The sequence below is a fragment of the Odocoileus virginianus genome, chromosome 18, assembly GCF_023699985.2.
Source record: "Odocoileus virginianus isolate 20LAN1187 ecotype Illinois chromosome 18, Ovbor_1.2, whole genome shotgun sequence".
NCBI classification, from domain to species: Eukaryota; Metazoa; Chordata; class Mammalia; order Artiodactyla; family Cervidae; genus Odocoileus; species Odocoileus virginianus.
In genome coordinates, this window is record NC_069691.1 from 32,072,841 (window position 1) to 32,094,219 (window position 21,379).

The following is a 21,379-nucleotide window of genomic DNA, read 5'->3' on the forward strand; positions in this document are numbered from 1 at the left end:
GTGATGCCCATCATTAGGTTTAGCAAAACAACTGCATTTTGATTTTTTTCCCTGTCTCATACAAATATGAAGAATTACTTCGTTTGGCAAATTAAATAATGTTATAGTGAAAATGTTAATTTGACAATAAATCACAGTTTTAAATGCCAGATGCCCCTGCTTAATGTTGTTCAGAAAGTTTATTTAGAGGATATACAATGTGGCTTACTGTTCCTGTATGTCAAGCTTCACAGATGAAGTATGATGCCTGATATTAATCCGGTTAAAGGACCTCCAGTGCCTGGAGTGTGTTGTGGATTGTACCTACATTGCTCATAGCCGCCCCCCGCCCCCTGCCCTCCCACCCTTTGCCCATATTAGCAATCTGCTTTTGTACTTTGACATCCAGGATTTCCCTAGTGAATTTTGTCACAGAAAAAAGAGAATCATCAATATCGCAGTTAAACTTGACTTTCAAAGCTAATAGTATCTCATTTGGGGGCTCAAATTTAATAAATTTTCTTTGATTCTGGGTGAGTTTTTAAACATCAAACAATGAATTGGCCAGGGTGCAGTAAAATATTTAGATCTATTGACTGTTGTTCAGAAGGGTAGAAGGCAAAACACTAGTGGTTTGATGTTGATAAATTCTCAGTACCTTAATCCACATTAATGTTTTCTTTTATCTGAGTGCAGATTGGTGACAAAAAAAAAGAGCAAGAGAAGGTGTCCATGCATATAAAATATAAAACCTAAAGCAAAGGCATTTGTAAAATGTGATTTATTTTGTTAAGTGAGTTAAAAGTGTTCTCATTCTAACTGAAGACTGGAGAGTGTTTGTTACAGATAAATACACATTCTGAATTGGGACTCTGGTGTGAATATTGTACTCACACTATTATACAAATTGCATTATAGTGTATGTTTCACAGCATACACTTTGACATGCAGTTATTGGCAGAAATTCTTCAGCTCAACTTACAAGGATAAGGATGTTTATAGCCTAGATTAGCACAAACTGTGAAAGATGACATTATGTGTTTGTGTATGTTTGCTGATTAAAGGAAACCTTATGTTGTATGATAGTTCATTCATAAAGTAAGAAATAATTCAGACAGTTTTACAAGCTACCCAAGTGCAATAGAAAAATGAAGGTGAGGGTTCCTATCATTTATTATTACCAAGTTATATATGAAGTTGCTAAGATAAAACTAGAGATATAAATACAAGTATTTGAACAATGATGATTCTCCCCACTCTTTACCTTTACTACCTTGTAAAGACTCATTTCGTCCTGTGACTTTAAGCTGGTTGTATACTATTTATCAAAGACACAATGTCAAAGAGATAAAATTTTAAAACCTGTTCAGGCATAAGAAAAGTTAGGAAATATGCTTGCATATGAAAACTCTTATCATTAAACTATGTGATTAAAGATGAGAGCCTGCTGATCTTTAAACTGCGGAATTTTTGAGGCTTTTACTAAATTTGGAAATTAAAAATGAAAATACCTGTTTCTGAGCATTTTCTTTTATTCAAATTTTATAGTTAGTATTTCTCATTTGTCCAGAAGGTGGCAGTGTAATATCAACTGCATGTGATGGCGGAAACTAGCTTGCGAATTGGTATTTCTCCCGTATCGTATCTGTGATGTGTTTGTATTGTTACCTTTCCGAATACTTCAAGTATAGTACAAATACTACTGATTTTATCCATTATCTTATTTAGAAGTCGTGTGACCACGTTGGTTTATATGTATTTAATCATTAAGATTCACATTTAATAAGAGTAAAGAGGACAAACAAACCTCTTGCTAATGTATTTTTAAGTCTCCTTGTGTGTTGAACATATTTGTTTTTATTCTAGAGTACATACTGAAGTTGTCTTGTCGAAGACTAGTGCCTAATAAGTATCTTGTTTAATATGTACCCGTTTATACTGGTTAAATTAAATATGTTATTAAGAGAGTGAGAATAAGTAAGAGATTGCTGTTTATATTTGTTTCTTGTGGGCTTGTTTTTCCTTCTTTTTCTTTTGAGGGTGGAACAGTGAAAAAATAATTCAAAACCTCTTGATCAGAAGAGCTCCAGCGACTCTTCTTCCCTCTGCTCATTTCAAGCAGGAGGATGCTTTTTCTTCTTAACATTCTCCCCCAGCACTCTGAATTAGAGATTTATTTGCAACGAAAAATCAATTAGTCCTAAATTTATTCATGGATTTCAGGTCTAGCGATCAATGCAAGTCCACTCAGTGGGCTCAAGGGGACCCAGTTCATCCCAGTTAATGTGTCTGAAGGGGAATTACCATTGATGCTATTTTTTTCCCTTTAGGTCAGAGATCAGATCTCGCTGTCACGGACTGCGGCAAGTAGGAATGACTTCACCCTGCAGCTACCCAGACTGCACCTGGAGACCTTTGCAATGGAGGGGCTCAAGGGCGGGCCAGAGGTTGTAGCGTGCCAGGTTAGAGTCTAAATAACATTGTTTGCTACTGACACATGTAGAAAAAGAAATTGCACTTACTGGGGAGAATGGAAGAAGCCTCAAAGTCTTGTGACTAACTTAAAGGAGATGCAAATAATTTTTCCTCATTTTTCTTCTGTCTTGTAACACTTATGTTTCACAAGTAATTGTATTTTTTTCTTTAGAGCCTAGAACTAGCCCCTTAAATAATCCAGAAAACTATTTCTTACCAAGGAAAAAATGTATGTTTCATAGCTCAGTACAGTATTAAAAGAACATTCTTTCTGGGTAGCAGACGACAATAAGATACTAGGCTATTATCTCTTCAAGCTTGTCTGAATTTGTAACTCTAACTCTTTTAAAATAAATCACTTTAGATAAAATTATCAGGAGAGATATTTGACATTTTTCAATGTTAATTCCAAAATATATCCAATATTCTTAGGTGGTAATTTCAACAAATCTAGAACCTAGCTCTTCTTTGCATGAAGAGTATTTTATACTTTAATGATTAGTTTTAATGAACATTGTAATTAATATGTACCAAAGGAGTTATTTCATTTATAAAACTCAAAGCACCAAATCATAAAACCTTAAATAACTTTAAACTTAATAAAGATATTTATTTTCAAAAACATATTTATTTTCAGGAGCTGCAGCTAGCCTTCTGTTCTAGATTGCTGTTAGGTTATTGTGATCATTTTTTTTTCCCTTTAGGCTTAAAAATATTTTTGAATCAGACAAAACAAAATTTAGTATATATTTTATTCTCTCTTTAATGTCTAATTTATTTATTGCAAAAATCTATCAAGGTTGTATAAATTATAGGGAGCCTGATAATTCCAAAAGAGATTGTCCTTGTTCAATAAAACCCTAGAGTTTTCAGTGTATTTAAGAGAAATATCTCTTAAAACTCTGTCTCTGCTTCACATTTTGAGATTTAAGATGAACTTTTTCATTCTTCAAGTTTATGACCCTGTGAAATTTTAACGTTTCAGTCCAAGTGGGGCTATGTTAATTTTTTTCTACATGCTCCATACCCTAATTTAATGTTATTAGTACTCAAATTAATACTCAACAAAGAAAAAATACTTGCTTCTTTCATTAGAATGTCCACATATTATAGTAAAATATATGTAATTATACACCAAAGCATAAGACACTTATTTTTAGTTATAGACTCGGATACTATGCTATTATTTAGTTCAAGATTAATATGTCCATTTAAAATATGATTATATGTGAGTATAATATGATTTGATATTTTTCTAGTGGTTGTAAAATAATCCTTTACTTGGTTATCTTAATTTGGAATCTCCCAGGGCTTAGTACTTGTCATAATTCACAAATAAATACTTCCCCCAAACTCTAGATATTGATGATTTGTAAAGAGACTGATTCCTCGGAATGCCTTTTTTAAGGTAAAACATGAACTTTCTAGAGTCCTGACATCTGTGAATAGCAAGAAGGAAATGTATAATCTTGTATTTTAAACTACTCTCTTTCCCAAGTTCTAATAAAAATAGTTATATGGGTTGCCATATACCTAAACACTTGAGTAAGTTTTATATTTCTGTGCTCTAATATGCATTGTAGTTTAGTAATATATGTTTTGCTTTGGTATGCAGAGAAGAGTACATGATTTGGGCCATAATAGGTTTTCAGGCACGAATGCATGCATGCACTTGCATGCAGGCATGCAATTAGTGATATGGAGTACTTTGAGGAGAAAGGCACTGTATTAGTTGAAGACCTTAATTATAATAATTATAACTGCCGTTTTAGTGAGCACTTAGTATGTAGCTAGTATCATGCTTAGCTCTATAAATAATTGATCTCAATTACAATGGGCTTGTCAAGCAGACAGCATTTTTCTCATTTTACAATTGACAAACACAAATAGAGCAGGTAACTCTCCCCAGATCAACAGCAAGTAAACGGCAGGGCCTAGAGTCTGGGTTTAAGTCTAGGTATATTTGACTGCAAAGCCTGAACTGGTAAAATCTGACAGTAAAAATCAAGACATGGGTGTTAAATGGTAAGCATAAAGCCTTTGAAATCTGTGGTGGAGTTTTTCTTCCATTTATAAAGTATACATTATGCGTCTGTGTATGAGGTAGGTCGTAGTTTATGGTGTATTATAGACATATTCACAGATAATTTTGCTTCCATTTGATAGGCTATTCTACTTTTCACCTTTGCAGTATATGTATGTATATGTATATACTTATACTAAGTATGCAACATATTTAGGAATTCACTATTTGTTTAACTTTGTAATCTCTGCTGGTGAGGTGGACTGTTCAAAGTGTGCCTCACCTTTGATGATGACGAGGAGAGGCCCACTATGCAGGATGTGGTTGTGTCTGAATTATTTGGCCAACATATGCAACCGTCATTTAGAGCAGAAGGAGCTGATGTTTTCCTAGACAGCCACTGTGTGTTGTTTCCAAAGGGGCATGCTTTCTTATAGGTATAATCCTGGATGGAGGGAAGACCAGTGAGCACAACTGAAGGCTGAGAGGATGAGTGGATTACCTTATCTCTCTGAACCCAGAAGAGTGTGTGACTGATGCTCTCCTACAGGAGATAATTCAGTTTGGCTAGTCTGAGATGTGCTAGCTTTTAACCTCAGTTTCCATATGTGCAACAAAGTGTAATGCTGACAGTTTCTCAGTCATGTACTGAGTTTGAATGAGGCAGTGCATGTAAAGTGGAGAGCACAGGGCCTAGCACAAAGGCAGCAGACAAGCAGGCTGGCTCTTGTTATTGCGCACCTACATATTGCAGTATGAGGCACCTTGTAAAGATGACATAAGCAATAGTAGTTTAGTTTGATTTTATTACTTTTGGGGTGTGTGGATTTTTTTTGGGTGTGTGTTTTGTTTTTTTAAGAAATGATCGTTGTTTTTCAGTCACTAAATCATGTCCGATTCTTTGCATCCCCATGGACTACAGCATGCCAGGCTTCCCTGTCCTTCACTGTCTTCTGGAATTTGCTCAAACTAATGTCCATTGAGTTGGTGAGGCCACCCAACGATTTCGTCCTCTGTTGAACCCGTCTCCTCCTGCCCTCAATCTTTCCCAGTATCAAGTCTTATCCAGTGAGTTGGCTCTTTGCATCAGGTGGTCAAAATATTAGAACTTCAGCATCAGTCCTTCCAATGAATATTCAGGGTTGATTTCCTTTAGGATTGACTGGTTTGATCTCCTTGATGTCCACGGGACTCTCAAGAGTCTTCTCCAGCACCACTTAGGATCTTTTCTTTGTGTCTTTCATTCTTTCTTGTTTCTTCAAAGCTTTTAGTTTTGATCAAGATCAACTTTAGCTCTCTATTTACTTTTCCTTGTTACTTGATGTTCCAGTGAGGCCAAGTTGCCAATGAACCCCTGTTAAGATCCTATGGCAAGTTTAGAACTATTATTCCTTGGCTTTTATCTCCTTAATAGCAGCATATTAGTCTACTAGGATACTGGACAAAAAATAGAACACCTAGATAAGACAAGTTAACTTTAGCTGAAAAACCCAGTGCAGTGTGAATGCAGAGGACTTTGTAAGAAAAGATATTCTGCCCGTAATTTATTAAGATAATACCTATTACTCATTGTTATACTTTGAATTCTGTTTTTTCAATGATTGTATGATGCTTTTAATATCTGGAAAATATTAGCAGACATCCAGTAAGTGTCTGTGCCTCCATTCCCATTCAATGATAACCAGCACAGAACAATATCAATGTTAATATTATTGATATTGTTGCATGCTTATTCCATGCCAGCTACTGTGCTAAATAAACACCTTACATTTACTTTCTCATTTAATCCTTGCAACAGTACTATAAATAATGGGTGCTCTGCTTTTATCCATTTTCCAAAAGAATAAACTGAAATTTATTAAGATGAAGAAAATTGTTAAAGGTCACATATCCAGTGAGTAGGGTCAGTGGTCTGTTCATTCTTTTAATCATGCCTTTCTGCCTTCTGTACACCATGGCATGGTGTTGTGTGTGTTTTAAAATAGCTGAGAGGAAAAAAAAATAAAGGGTAGAGCCTGTCTGTAAAATATAGTTTCTTTTGTGAGAAGATCATGGCAAAAATAGAATCCAAAAGAGGTTAATGGGAAATGTTACTTAAATTGTGTATTTCAGCCTCTTCATCTGTAAAATGAAGAATAATAGAAGTTTCAAACTCGGTGTAATGATTGAATGGGTTAATCCATTGAAGTGCTTATAATAGTAATGGGTACATGGTAAGCACTCACTGTTTATTAGCTTTCCACCAACGTGAAAGCTTTATGAGGCCAAGAACTTGATTTTGTTCACAGTCATACCAGCAGAGCTCAGAACCCTGCCTCACACAGAGGAGGCCCCAGTGCACGAATACTTGATTTCAGGCACTAGACAAGTTGACTCAGGAAGCTGCTGTGCCTAAACTGTGCATGCCTTTAAGAAATTTGGGATCATTTTTTTAAACTTCTAAACCCATTTCATTTAAAAGGAAAAGTCCCCTGAACCATCTCATAAAGGCTTGGTGCACAATAACTATACCTCTGGAAATGTAGTATATTTTATAAATATATGTTTATAAACACTTCATTAGAAAGGCTTCATTGTGAAACCATTTATTTATGAAGATTTTAAACAACAGTCTTCACCATAAATCCAGTAATCCTTTAATCACCCATAACCTACTGTGTTATTATGAAGTCCTTACTTGGTATGGTTGTTTGTTATGTGTTATACCCACAACTTTTGGGATACTGTGGTTTTTTACATTTAGCTTACTTTCCAGGCATAGAAATTTCTTCCAGCTATTTTGTTGTATTTATAAAGTTAAATCATAAAAGAGCATCTTGAAAGGATGTTTTTTAATGTAGGGAAGAAAGAAAGAAATATCTGTACCTAAGTACTAAACTGTCAGGGAATAAAAATATCAAGAATCAGCCACTCTTAATAATTTTTTACATGTGTTCCCTGTTATACTGCTTGATGCAACAGCCTTCTAATTGTACAAGAATCATGTTCATTTGGGCACAATTAGAAATTAGAGAACTGTTAGACAATTTTGCTTGGAAGCTTGTATTATTTAGATATTTTCTTCAACTTATTCCATCCCCATAAATGAATTTTCAGATATCTGATTATTTTTTAAAACATGAAAATCAGCCATTTTGAATGAAAATCTCACTAAATATCTAAAATGCTATGTAAAATTCCCCAATTGTCCCTAAAAGACTAAATGACTTCTATGAGTTCTTTAGTTTTTTCTTTTTTAAGTATAGTTCTTTAGTTTCTGATTTTGAAAGAAAATTTTACTTTCTTTATATAATTTAGGTCTTCCCTGATTTTCAGAGGTCAGTCCTCCCTGGGTCTCATTGTCTCACAGAGTTGTCAGGGTTTAGTCTTAAGAGTCCCCATGGTGAAGTAAAGAGAATATATTTTGTGACAGCTGTTTGTCTCACAGATATTCTTTTTCACTTATTTTTGAGTCCATGACTGTGCTTTGAATGTTTGACATTATTGGAAATCTGACCTTTTTGGTAAGTCGGGTCATTTTTGTACTAAAGTATCAAAAAGATTTGAGGATTAGCTAAACTTGTTATCAGTGAGTGTGTGGTTCTCTTTAAATTCTAAAAATTGAAATATCTTTTAAATTTAAAAACATAATATGATTTTAGATTTTGGTTGTGGCATCAAGGAGAATGTTGAAATGCTACCTTCTTCAAAGGATGGCAAGTTCTTCTGAGGGAGGAGCTGTTTGTTAGGGAAAAACAATTAGCTGGATAAATCATATAGTTCATCTGAGAACAAATGCATTTTGATGGGAAAAAAAAAAAAAGCCATCCTTGGTCTCATTTAGAGCTTGACAGCTGTAATCTCCAATTCCACAGAATATAAATCGTGTCAATGAGGAATCTGAATGTCCTGGATTTGAGACCTAGCTCAAGGATGAATATAAGAATTAGTGAGTTTATTTTTCATGTTGACACCAGGAAGAATAAATTGCATTTTCTGACATAATGTTGTCAGAGAAAATATTTTTGTTATTTGTTAGTTCAAGTTTTAGAATTCTATTCTGAAGATTTGACAGTGCACAGGCAGACATTAAGTTTCTCCAAAACTTGTTGGTACCACAGCTGTGAGGGATGCTAGATGAAACAAAATATAAAGGGAAGTAAGATATTAATGTGTACAGAAGGACCAACTTTATGGTCTGTTGCAAACTGGGGTGAAAGTGAAAATGAAAGTGTTAGTCACTCAGTAGTGTCTGATTCTTTGTGACCCCATGGACTGTAGCCCACCAGGCTCTTCTGTTCATGGAATTCTCCAGGCAAGAATACTGGAGTGGGTTGCCATTTCCTTCTCCAGGGGATCTTTGCGACCCAGGGATTGAACCTGGGTCTCCCACATTGCAGGCAGACTCTTTACTGACTGGACCGTCAGGGAAGACTAGGTATAACAGTGGTTAAATAATTAAATAATAGCTTTTAAACATTGATTTATTGTCATCGAGAATTATGCCTTTTCCTAAATCTGTATCTTCTCCTAAGGTTACAGGACATTTTAGTTTTTGTTGACCAGGAAGACTGCTGGAAACAGCCTCACACGTCAGTCATTGTTAGAACAGATCAGGTGTCATCACCTAAGTCCCCTCACCCTCCCTGCCTCCCTTCCTCCTTCCTTCCCTTCCTCAGCCTCTGTGATGTGCACTTTTATTTCCCTGCTTTTTTTTTTTTGGTGGTGGTGCTGGAGGGGATAGGGGATACATCAGCCAAAATTTTAGGGCAGAATCTTGAGAGTAAAAATGTGAAATTATGGGTTTTGGTCCAGATATTTTACCAGGTGTTGTATGCTACCATTGTTTTCTTAGTCCCTGTATTTTATTATAAAGGACTTGCTGTTTTAAAAAAAAGTATTTTTCTTTGTAGTTAAAACATAATCTTGGAGATCAAATGATGGCTATCATTTCTTTAAAAAAATAAATATCTGTTAAGACTAGGAGTACTAAAAAGTTTTTTGTTTTTTTTTAATGGTTAGATGACGGGACATTTTACATCTTGTATCATGGATTTTATTTCAGGTTAGTGGTGATCTGAAATGAGGGGTTTTCTTTCCCCCTGTAGGGACTTTAATCTCTTTGCCTTTGGAAAATCACAGGATAACATGAGGGCAAGGAAATATGTCTGTATAAAGCTTCTGCTATGCAGAATGTTATATTGCGGAATCTTGTGACTAACTCCTTAACTCAGCTGAAAATATTCATGAATTATTCCCTATGGATATGACCTGGTATCAGCAATCTGAACTAACACTAAGTAAAATCTGATGGGAATTATTTAAAATAAGGTCTTTTTTCCTAGTTTTTTTTTTTTAATCATTTCTTCCTTTGTTTATTACTAGAGAGAATAATTTGGAAGAAAGTAAAATCATAGCCAAGTCACTCACTATCACAAAAGGTTGAAGAGGTTATACAACTTTATCTAAAAATAATAGAATTAACCCCAGAACAGATGGAATCCTTTCCCCATAGACCCAAATTACCCACGTAACAGGAATGCTCCAGTCATTGTCTTTCTCTCATGGAAAACACATTGTCTTTTCTTGTGAAGGATGAACGTGAATTATCATCCCTGTGGTACTAAGAGTGCTGCTGGAGTTCTCTGCTAATGTCACCGTCTGTGAGCTTCCAGCCCTTACTTCTTCTGGTGCATCAGCTTGTCACCTGTAACATAGAGATGATGATACTTGCCCTACTGCATCTTGGGGCAGTTGTGAGGATCCCATGACATGGATGAAAGCACTTAGGAAATTAAACAGCACTCATAGGTAGTTTTTAAATTGTTTTCCTTTAAATATTTGCCTTATAAATGTTCCTTGATCAGGTGTAAACTCACTTATTTTCAATCTCAGGTTGAGATTTTTGTCCTTCTAAAAGACAAGCAAGTAAATCAGATGATGAGGAGGTTAGCAACTGTGAATCTGTGCAATTTTCTGTATGTCATTGAGTTTGCTGGAAATATCATGCTGATCAGAATGGCAATTTGGAAGAGATAAAATAAGGTCATGTGCTGGGGAAAGAGGCAAGCAATGTAGTATTGGAGAAAGCCTACGTGGAAAGTCAGAATGCCTGGATTGAAGTCCTGGCTCTGTAATTTAACCGTCTTGGCAGGTCACTCAATGGCCCCGAGCCCCCTATTTCCTCATCTTTAAATGGAGGTGGTGAAGCCTGTCTTGCTTTCACTCAGAGTTGTGGGGAGATCAGATGGGATAATGTACATGTGAGGGTATTTTTATATTGTAAAATGCGAAATTAATATAAGCTATGTTGGACTGAACTGCAAATAGGCCTGGGTTTCAGGAAAAGTAACCTAAGTACATTAAGGGAATGTTTTAGTGTTTTGACTCTTGGAGACTTTTGACTGATGACCTGTTTGATACAGGTTTCATGTTAGTAGAAACATGCAATAAAAAGAATAAAATGTTCGACAACTCTAGTGTTTCCTTACAGGTCAGTGTAAAGCTATGGGCTGACACTTTGGTGAATACCCACATACGCTTCTGAGTAATTATTCTACAGAGTAATTTAAGCATTACTACTGTTTTCATATGTTATTTTTAAATGTTCTTTTAACTCATCTTGTTGCCTTTATTTATGCCGTTTAATTTATTTTTTGAACTTCAGATTCCAGCTCTGAAATGTTAACATTGTTTTGCCTGAATGTGAAATGTTTGAGACACACCAGATAAAATAAAAAACACAAAACATATGAAAGCAGAGAGTTTTTTGTTGTTCCAATTTTCAGCTCCAGGTAGCCCAAAGCAGAAAAACTGCTGAATGATATGAACAGCATTTCTTTGCCGTTAACATTAAGAGGCAAAAGCTAAATCTCAAACTTGACTCTTTTTTTTATTCATTTTTGAAGTCTTCTTTGAGTATAACCCTACTCGATAATACCTTTTAATGCTTATTATTGGGAGACTGAAGCCTGCGCACACTTGAACTCTCAAGTGCTACCACAGAATTGCTATTCATTGCAGCTACTTGGACAAAGAAAACAACAAAAAACAGTGTTTGATGGACTGCCTAGGTGAAGACCTGGGAAAGGAAGGGTTATCTACAAATTGAGTGAGTTTATTATGGCTTAGTGATTTGCTGATTGATTTCATTTGCTGTCAGTTAAGGCTCTCTTAATGTCAGTTTTCTTTGCATAATGCCTTGAAATAAAGGCCGATGAAGTTCTTCAGATTGATGCCGCTTATATAAACTGACCCTGATTTGCCCTATTCTGTGTGACAAGTTAAGTGACAGCAGTTAGAGGAAAATCCAGCAATGAATATGCAACTTACCGATTAAGGGAAATGCAGTAAATCATTCAGTCTAAAACTAGGTACAAAATAATTTCTTGTAATAATTCCACAGATGCCTTGAGTTTCATTAAACAGACTATTATTAGTCTCAAGAGTGTATGTGTGTGGGGTTGTGTTGATAGAGACAGGCAGATAGGGAAGAGGGACAGAAAGAGACAGAGGACTGAATTAAAAAAGAGAACTAAAAGTGATCCTAAATCTTTTCATATAAAGTAAATCTTCCTCTCCCCACTAAACTTGGAAATTGTCAGAATCATGGTTTAAAAAATAGCTTATTTGAGGTTGTATAATGCTGTGTATTAGGTAACCAATGAAACATAGGGTCATTTTGAAGCTTTAAATGCTTTTCAGTTTCAGAGCTTTCTAGTAAAGTGCTGGTAGCTTTTCTTTTTCTTTCAATGGCCAAAGTTTCATAGTAATGATTAAAAAGATGTGGAACTTTTATGGGGAAGACTAACTTAAGAAGTAACTCGCTGAGAAAAACATGAAACACTAACATCTTAATATCTGTTCTGAGTGAGAGCTGTTTCACTCATAGCCTGCAGGTAGATTTCCTCTGTGGAGTGTGTGACATTGCTTCCATATTGCAGAGCAGTATTTTGTTCGGAGTGTATTTTATGATGCATATTAATCAAAATGAACCTGAGTTGGTGTAGCTTCCTTAGGATCAAAATGGCAACATAGAAAACAGAGCACCAAAGTGAAGAAAGCACCAGGGTTCTGTTCTGGTGGTCGGAAGTTCAGCAAAGTGACAAACCTAAGTGATATCTGTGATGTGTTTTAAAGAGGCATACAGTCCATGTTTGCCAACAAGGCTTTAAAAAGTCCTCAAACCTTAGATCTTTGATTGAATGGTTATCTGGTAGAATGAGTTACCCACAACATTTAAAATTTAGAAGCAGCAGCCGTATGTCTTTAATCCTTGTAAAACTGAGAAGGAAATCATGATTAAATTAAAACATGCTGCTTAACTTTGTATATTTATTAAGTTATGTCATGGGACAAAATAGAAAAAAACAATCTTTTAAAAAAATACTTATTTATCTATTTGGCTCTGCCAGGTCTTAGTTGGGGCATGTGGGGTCTGGTTCCCTGACCAGGGGTCAAACCCGGGCCCCCTGTCTTGGGAGCGTGGAGTCCCAGCACCTGAAACACTGAGAAACTCCCTGAAAAGGAGAATCTCTGAGACACTTAGGACAGGGACTTACACTAAGCCCTCAACAGAAAGCAGTTAAGATTATTACTCTTGAGACAGTGGGTGTGAATTGAGGAATGTTACGATTCTTCATCAAATAAGAAGGGATTCTTTATTTTGCGCTAGTCTTTTTGCAAATCAAAGACACATTTCTGTTCCATGTGAGTAGGACTCTCCTGAGGCATTCTTCTTGGGCCCCTCCCCTTTCTTTATATTCTGAAAGCAGAATAGATATGAAATTCCTGGTCACATAAACTGCTTATCTTTTCTTGCATATCTTTCTAATTTGTTCACGCTGGGTAAGGTAATGCAGACGCCTGAAGGGTCTGGAAAAGTAGCTGTCCTAGTGTCCAGATATGTTCCAGGTAAGAAGAGCAAGGTCACTGGGAGCCCACAGGCCTAGTTTTCACATCTCTGATAGCTGGTAATGCATGGGAGGCCTAGGAACCAAGATAGCCTTTGCATCAAAGTGTTCTGTTTATTCTAGAAGGAAAATGGAAATATAATTTGAGAGTATTTATTTATTGCATTGCTTATAGCTTTATTTATTTTTTATTCTAGTTTAATTGAGATACAATTGACATACAGTACTGTATAAGTTTAAGGTATATAGCATAATTTGACTTATATATAGTATTGGGAAATGATTACCATAGTAAGTTTAGTGAACATCCATCATCTCGTATGTAAGAAAGGAAGAAAAAAATGTTTTTCTCCTTGTGATGAGCACTCTTTGGATTTACTCTCTTGACAACCTTCAAATCTACCCCACAGCAGTGTAAACTATAGTCATCATGTTTTACTTTATATTCCTGGTACTTACTTATCTTAGAACTGGAAGTTTGTATCTTTTGACCACCCTACTTCAGCCAATTCCCCCTCCCCTCACCTCCAACCTCTGGTAACCATAAGTCTGTTCCTCCCCCACCCCCAAGTTATTATTATTTTTTAATTCTTTAATTAAGTGAGATCATAACAGTATTTGTGTTTCTCTGTCTGACTTATTCCTCTTAGCATAATGCCCTTGAGGTCCATCCATGTTGTCACAAATGGCAGGAGTCCCCTTTTTTTAATGGTTGAAATATATGTATAAATATATATACACTTTATCCTTTCATCTGTTGGTCAACAGTCAGGTTGTTTCATGCCTTGGCTATTGTAAATAATGCTGCTATGAATATAGGGATACAGATATCTCTTTGAACATAGCAATTTTGTTTCTTTCTGATATGGTCCCAGAAGTAGAATTGCTGGGTCATGTTTCATTTGGGGCGGAACTTTTATACTGTTTTCCATAGTTGCTGTATCAATTTACAGTACCATTGACAGTGTACTTGGGTTTCCTTTTGTCCACACCCTCACCAGCATTTGCTGTCTTTTGTCTGTTTGATTTGATGATAACCGTTCTAAGATACCAGCTGATATCTCTTTGTGGTTTTGATTTGCATTTCCACTTCCCTGATGATTAGTGATGCTGAGTACCTTTTCACGTGCCTGTTGGCCATTTGTATGTGTTTTTGGGAAAATGTCTTTTCAGAGCCTTTGTCCATTTTTAATTGGATTATTTGTCATGATATTGAGTTTTATGAATTCTTTATAACTTTTGAGAATATTTAGAAACCAATTCAATCCAGTAAATTGGTTTTAAAAAATAAAATGATCAGCTCTTTCAATCATACATATTTGGGTATGGCTAACATCAATGATGTACCATGTACCTGCCAAGAACAGGGTATTGTACTGTGCTGTGGGATACAGAAGTGACTCAAATATCTTTCCAACAGGAATATGAAATTTATGATTGAAATGAGATGGAAAAATTATTGCTCATTTTTCATGCTCTATCTTTGTAGGAGAGGCACAGATAAAGTACCATCTGTAGAAAGTGAAAGTTAAGTCACTCAGTTGTGTCCGAATCTTTGCCACCCCATGGACTATATGTAGCCTACCAGGCTCCTCCGTCCATGGGATTTTCCAGGCAAGAGTACTGGAGTGGATTGCCATTTCCTTCTCCAGGGGATCTTCCCGACCCAGGGATCGAACCTGGGTCCTCCCGCATTGTAGGCAGATGCTTTACCATCTGATCCACTAGGGAAGCCACGTGATCTGTAGAGGAGAATGAAATTCATTCTTGCTGGGAAGAATAGGAGAGGCTTCACAGAGGAGGTGGCATTTGAGTAGGCCTTGAAGGTAATGCAGTTAAATACCCCCTTTCATGTAAATTGGTATTGTCAGTAAATACAGATGGGAAATACCTGGAGTTTGAGCCTGAACTGCTGTAGTTCTGAAGCAGTGACATCTATGGAATTGTCTCATCTGCAAACAGGGTGGAACTAAATGATTGGTAAGGTTCTTCTCAGTTAATTAAGCTCAGTTGTATTGTAAATAAATTATCTTTGCTGGTTTTCATGGCAGTCTTCTTATTTGTTCCTTCATAATACACAAAAAGTAAATTCGTTGATTTAGTTGAATATCAGAAAGCACGTTAGAACCAATTTGTCCTTAAAACAATGTAATAACAACGTTTTCAGAATGATGCTGTTCAAGTGCTGCACTCAATATAAAGCAAATTGGGAAAATTCAGCAGTGGCCATATGACTGCACAAAGGTCAGTTTTCATTTCAATCCCAAAGAATGGCAATGCCAAAAAAATGTTTAAACTATCACACAATTGCACTCATTTCATGTGCTAGGGAGGTAATGTTCAAAATCCTTCAAACTAGGCTTCAGCGGTACGCAAACCGAGAACTTCCAGATGTACAAGCTGGATGTAGAAAAGGCAGAGGAACTCGAGATTAAATTGCCAACATTCCCTGGATCACAGAAAAGGCAAGTGAATTCTGAGAAACATCTACTTCTGCTTCATTGACTACACTATAAAGGCTTTGACTGTGTGGATCACAACAGACTGTGGAACATTTTTAAAGAGACAGGAATACCAGACCACCTTACCTACACCCTGAGAAACCTCTATGCCTGTCAAGAAACAACAGTTAGAACCAGACATGGAACAGCGGACTGGTTCCAAATTGGGAAAGGAAAATGTCAAGTCTATATGTTGTCACCCTGCTTATTTAACTTATATGCAGAGTACATCATGAGAAATGCTGGGCTGGATGAATCACAAGCTGCAACCAAGATTGCCAGGAGAAGTTTCAGTAACAGATATGCAGATGACACCACCCTTATGGCAGAAAGCCAAGAGGAACTAAAGAGCCTCTTGATGAGGGTGAAAAAGGAGAGTGAAAAACCTGGCTTAAAACTCAACATTCAAAAAGTGAAGTCCATGAAATCTGGTCCCATCACTTCATGGCAAATAGATGGGGAAACAGTGGATACAGTGATAGACTTTATTTTCTTGGGCTCCAAAATCACTTCAGATGGAGACTGCAGCCATGAAATTAAAAGATGCTCCTTGGAAGAAGAGCTGTGACAAACCTAGACAATGTATTAAAAAGCAGGGATATCACTTTGCTGACAAAGGTCCATATAGTCAAAGCTGTGGTTTTTCCAGGAGTCATGTACAGATGTGAGAGTTCAACCGTAATGAAGGCTGAGTGCCGAGGAGCTGATGCTTTCAAACTGTGGTATTGGAGAAGACTCTTGAAAGACCCTTGGACTGCAAGGAGATCAAACCGGTCACTCCTAAAGGAAATCAGTCCAGAATATTCACTAGAAGGACTGATGCTGAAGCTGAAGTTCCAAATCTTTGGCTACCTGATGGGAAGAGCCGATTCATTGGAAAAAACTCTGATTCTGAGAAAGATTGAGGGCAGGAGGAGAAGGGGGTGACAGAGGATGAGATGGTTGAATGGCATCATTGACTCAATGGACATGAGTTTGAGCAAACTCCGGAAGATAGTAAAGGATAGGGAAGCCTGGTGTGCTGTAGTGCATGGGGTTGCAAAGAGTTGGACATGATTGAGCACCTCAACAACAATATTTATGTGTTTGAATGAATTTTGTTACAGAATAGAAATTTTAGAAATTACTGAAGTAGATGATAACTCTGACTAAAGCATGTACATTCCCAAACCAATTTGATATATATCAGAATAAGAATGGGATCATGGTAAGAAAAGAATTGTTCTTAATAAAGGCATAAAATATTTTCTCTGTTTCTGTCTTTACTGACTTGCTTTTCTTTAGATATATTGAAAAATGTTCATATTGGGTTTAATTAAACTGAAGACAAGTACATCGAATTCTTATAATTCCAACTAAATGGCTTTTTAGCACCTTTGTAAAAATTGATGGAAAGACATTGTGGATTTCCTTTGCTGAGATTCATAAAGCTAACAATTTTATGTGAAAAGAGGAAGAATAAGTGGTCAACATTGTGTTTATTAATATATTTATTCTTTATCAGTAGTTTAGATCAAGTGCACTTTCTGAATGCTGTCCATTTTGAGGAACTGAATTGGACAGTTTTTCTTTGGTTGTGAACAATTAGCTTTCAGCCCTGAAAGTAATTTCTGTTTATAACTTTTCTTTTTGTATTAACACCACTCCTTTAAGAAAATTTTCATGCTGGACCCATAAAGACCAAAATTAGGATGTGTTTTTTGTTACAGTGTCAAATTTGATTAAAGCAGTTGGATCTTGGTAGGTTGATTATGGAACAGACAAATGGGGAGTGCTGGTTATCACTTTGGTCTCCAAAAAGTATAAATCAGAGAGAAGTTATTAGAATATAAACTGCCCTCTATTAAGCTCCAGATAGCTTTTAAATTTGGATAAATAGGCACTCTCAGCATTGTCCACATTATTACTGAAATGGAAGGTCTCACTAGCTCTAAAATGAAGAACCCTACCCTATTCAGTGAGGCTTCACAAGTTAAGTATGGTAAGTATGGAACTCCTGCTCAGTATCCAGCCCTGTGCTTGACAGATGACTGAGATGACAGAGGATGAATGCGCATTTTTGGAGAAGGAGTTAAAAAAAGAATCCCAAATGTTAGTTCTTAATAGAGAAAGAACAAAGCAAGCACTAATAAGGGAACTGTCAAGGGCCACCGTGTACGCTTGGGAGCCTTTGTGGAATACGGAGACTGGGACAGGGTCTGAATGTATCACTAATCTTCTTTTACATCCTCCTTGAGAACAATTTTTGAACAAGAAGAGTTCTGTCTTTTTTGAGGAGATTATCTACTCTATTAGTGTTTCACCTATTCAGTGTCACTGTGAAATCTTAAAGTGTGTTATCACCCCAGCTTAATAAATGGAAATCATAGCTTGCCTCCTCTCTTCATATACAGGTAAATGGCTTTACCTCGGCCTTCAAATAAACTGCAGCTGTCTTGTATTGGCAATGGGCTCTTCACAATGTGGTCTTGACTCTGCAACTTCCTTCTCCCGAAACTCTCCACCTCATTCACTGAGAATATAGCAGTAAATATGTAATAGCAGTACCGGCCTTTTTCTTTAACTTGAATGTGGCAGGTACAGTTCCATTCCTGAGGCCTTGTACTTGCTGGTCCCTTTTCCCGATGTGCCCTCACCAGGTGTTCATGAAGCTCAATCCTTCACTTCTTGCATGTCTTCACTTAAATATTGTCTCCTGGAAGCCTTCTCTCATCACTAACTCAAATAGCTTCCCTTCTCCCATCACACTTTATAGCCATGACTCTGCTTTATTTTCCTTCACTGCACATGAACTCTTACCCTCCTCTCACTGGAATGTAAGACCCATGCACGCATGGCTTGATATTTAGCACAGTATCTTCAACACCTGGAACATAATAGATGCTCAGTAATATTTGTTGAATACATCAACTAATGAATTGGATTGTCCTCTGTTGTAGACTTTTCAAGAGGCAGTTGTTGTTGTTGTTGTTGTTGTTGTTGCTCAGTGTCCAACTCAGTGTTGTTCAGTGTCCAACTCTTTGTGGCCCCATGGACTGCAGCACGCCAGGCTTCCCTGTCCTTCACTATCTCCTGGAGTTTGCTCAAACTCATGTCCATTGAGTCAGTGATGCCATCCAACCATCTCATCATCTGTCACCCCCTTCCTTTTACCCTCTATCTTTCCCAGAATTAGGGTGTTTTCAAGAGGCAGAGGTGTTTGCATATAAAAGAGCAAGGAGTCTGGAATCAGATGGACCTCTGATTTCCAGTTGTGCCATTTATTAGCAATGTGCCCTTAAGACAGTTAGTTATGGACTCTGAACATCAGTAGTTTTATATATAACATTGTACTAAGTAATGCCCATTTTGCAAGGACAGTGTAAAGATTGGAGATGATGCATGTTGCCACAGAAAACAGACCATGCTCAGATTTTCTTATACTTTATTTACTGTGACAAGAATATGCTCTTCTTTTGCATTAGCAGTCCAAATCATCCTGCAGAGGTGTGTCTATTACTTGATAAGAAATAGAGATTAGTCAAAGTAACTGATCTCTGAAGAATATACTCATAGTTACCAAAAGTTTATATAAACATTTCCATATATCAGTGCCAGATGTTATGGTTTTGACATTTAGTCAAAGCCAGACTTCCTGAATTCCAGCTCACACCATCAGAATTCAATAAAAATACTCATTTTTTACACTCATACAGTGCTAAGTCTTATCTGTATGTCAATAGAATCTGAAGCAGGCTAGTAAATCTCTATTGTCAAACTCATAGTGATGTTAAGACATAGTAGGTTCCAAAGAAATGGAAACTATAATAATATTTTTTTTTTTTCTGATGGAGAGCTAAAGTAGTGAAGTTACGTTTCTTCATGGTTTCCTATGACCCTGCAGTTATTTCTTTGTTGTTGGTCTTGTTTGTTCAGTTGCTAAGTTGTGTCCAACTCCTTGCAGTCCCATAGAATGCAGCACACCAAGCTTTCCTGTCTTTCACTATTTCCTGGAGTTAGTGATGTTATCCAATCATCTCATCCTCTGTCGCCCCCTTCTCCTGACTTCAATCTTTCTCAGCATCAGGGTCTTCTACAATGAGTCGGCTCTTCACATCAGGTGGCAAAAATATTAGAGCTTCAGCATCAGTCCTTCCAGTGAATATTCAGTGTTGATTTCCTTTAGGATTGACTGGTTTGATCTCCTTGCAGTCCAAGAGACTCCAAAGATTCTTCTCCAACACCATAGTTCGAAAGCCTCAATTCTTCTTTATGGTCCAACTCTCACATCCATACATGACTACTGGAGAAACCATAGTGTTGACTGTATGGACGTTTGTTAGTAAAAGATGATGTCTCTGCTTTTTAATATGCTATCTAGGTTTGTCATAGCTTTGCTCCTTTTCTTCCAAGGAGCAAGTGTCTTTTAATTTCATGGCTCCAGTCACCATCTGCAGTGAATTTGGAGCCCAAGAAAATAAAGCCTGTCACTGTTTCCACTTTTTCCCCCATCTGTTTGCCATGAAGTCATGGGTCTGAATGTCATGATCTCAGTTTTTTGAATATTGTGTTTCAAGCCAGCTTTTTCATTCTCCTCTTTCACCCTCATCTAGAGGCTCTTTAGTTCCTCCTCACTTTCTGCCATTAATGTGGTATATCATCTGCATATCTGAGGTTGTTGATATTTTGTCTAGCAATCTTGATTCCAGCTTGTGATTCATCTAGCCTAGAATTTTGCATGATAATCTTTGCATAGAAGTTAAGTAAGTAGGGTGACATATACAGCCTTGATGTACTCCTTTCTCAGTTTTGAACTAGTTCATTGTTCCATGTCTGGTTCTAACTGTTGCTCCTTTACCAGCATAGAGGTTTCTCAGAAGGCAGGTAAGATGGTCAGGTATTCCCATCTCTCTAAGAATTCCACAGTTTGTTGTGATCCATACAGTCAAAGGCTTTATAGCATAGTCAATGAAGCAGAAGTAGATGTTTTTCAGAATTCCCTTGCTTTTTCTATGATCCAAAGGATGTTGGCAATTTGATCTTGAGTTCCTCTGCCTTTTCTATATCCAGCTTGTACATCTGGAAGTTCTTGGTTCATGTCTCGTTGAAGCCTTGCTTGAAGGTTTTGAGCATTACCTCCCTGGTGCATGAAATGAGTGCAATTATATGGTAGTTTGAACATTCTTTGGCATTGCTGTTCTTTGGAATTGGAATGAAAACTAACCTTTTGCAACCATGTGACCACTGCTGAGTTTTCTAAATTTGCTTCATATTGAGTGCAGCACTTTAACAGCATCATCTTTGTCATGTACTAAACTACTGTCACTTTGACAGGCCTTTTTTTCCAAGATATTAGTAAACACAGTGCCAATTCTATAATTGACCTATATGATGAGCATTTTCTGTATTTCTTAAATTTTTAAGTCTCTATAGCAAGGGAGTTTCATTACTACTACTGCTGCTGCTGAGCTACAACTTCTACTATCATTATTATAGTCCATATTCTTATTATATTAAGAATATTTATTATA

At 36.7% G+C, this 21,379-nt stretch overlaps 1 protein-coding gene across 8 annotated transcripts in view; it reads left to right on the forward strand.

Moving 5' to 3' along the window:
• Window positions 1–21,379, forward strand: part of CCDC171 (coiled-coil domain containing 171) — a 327,536-nt gene that overhangs the window by 227,850 nt on the left and 78,307 nt on the right. For 7 of the 8 annotated variants that reach the window (XR_011492812.1, XM_070480539.1, XM_070480537.1 and 4 more), the window contains one exon: window positions 2,310–2,441. The exons of the other annotated variant lie outside the window; for it this stretch is intronic. Coding sequence is in view for 6 of the 7 variants with exons in the window: in XM_070480539.1 (XP_070336640.1) it covers window positions 2,310–2,441 (132 nt within the window). In the remaining variant the exon portion in view is untranslated. The remainder of the gene's footprint in view (window positions 1–2,309; window positions 2,442–21,379) is intronic. 8 annotated transcript variants of the gene reach the window in all.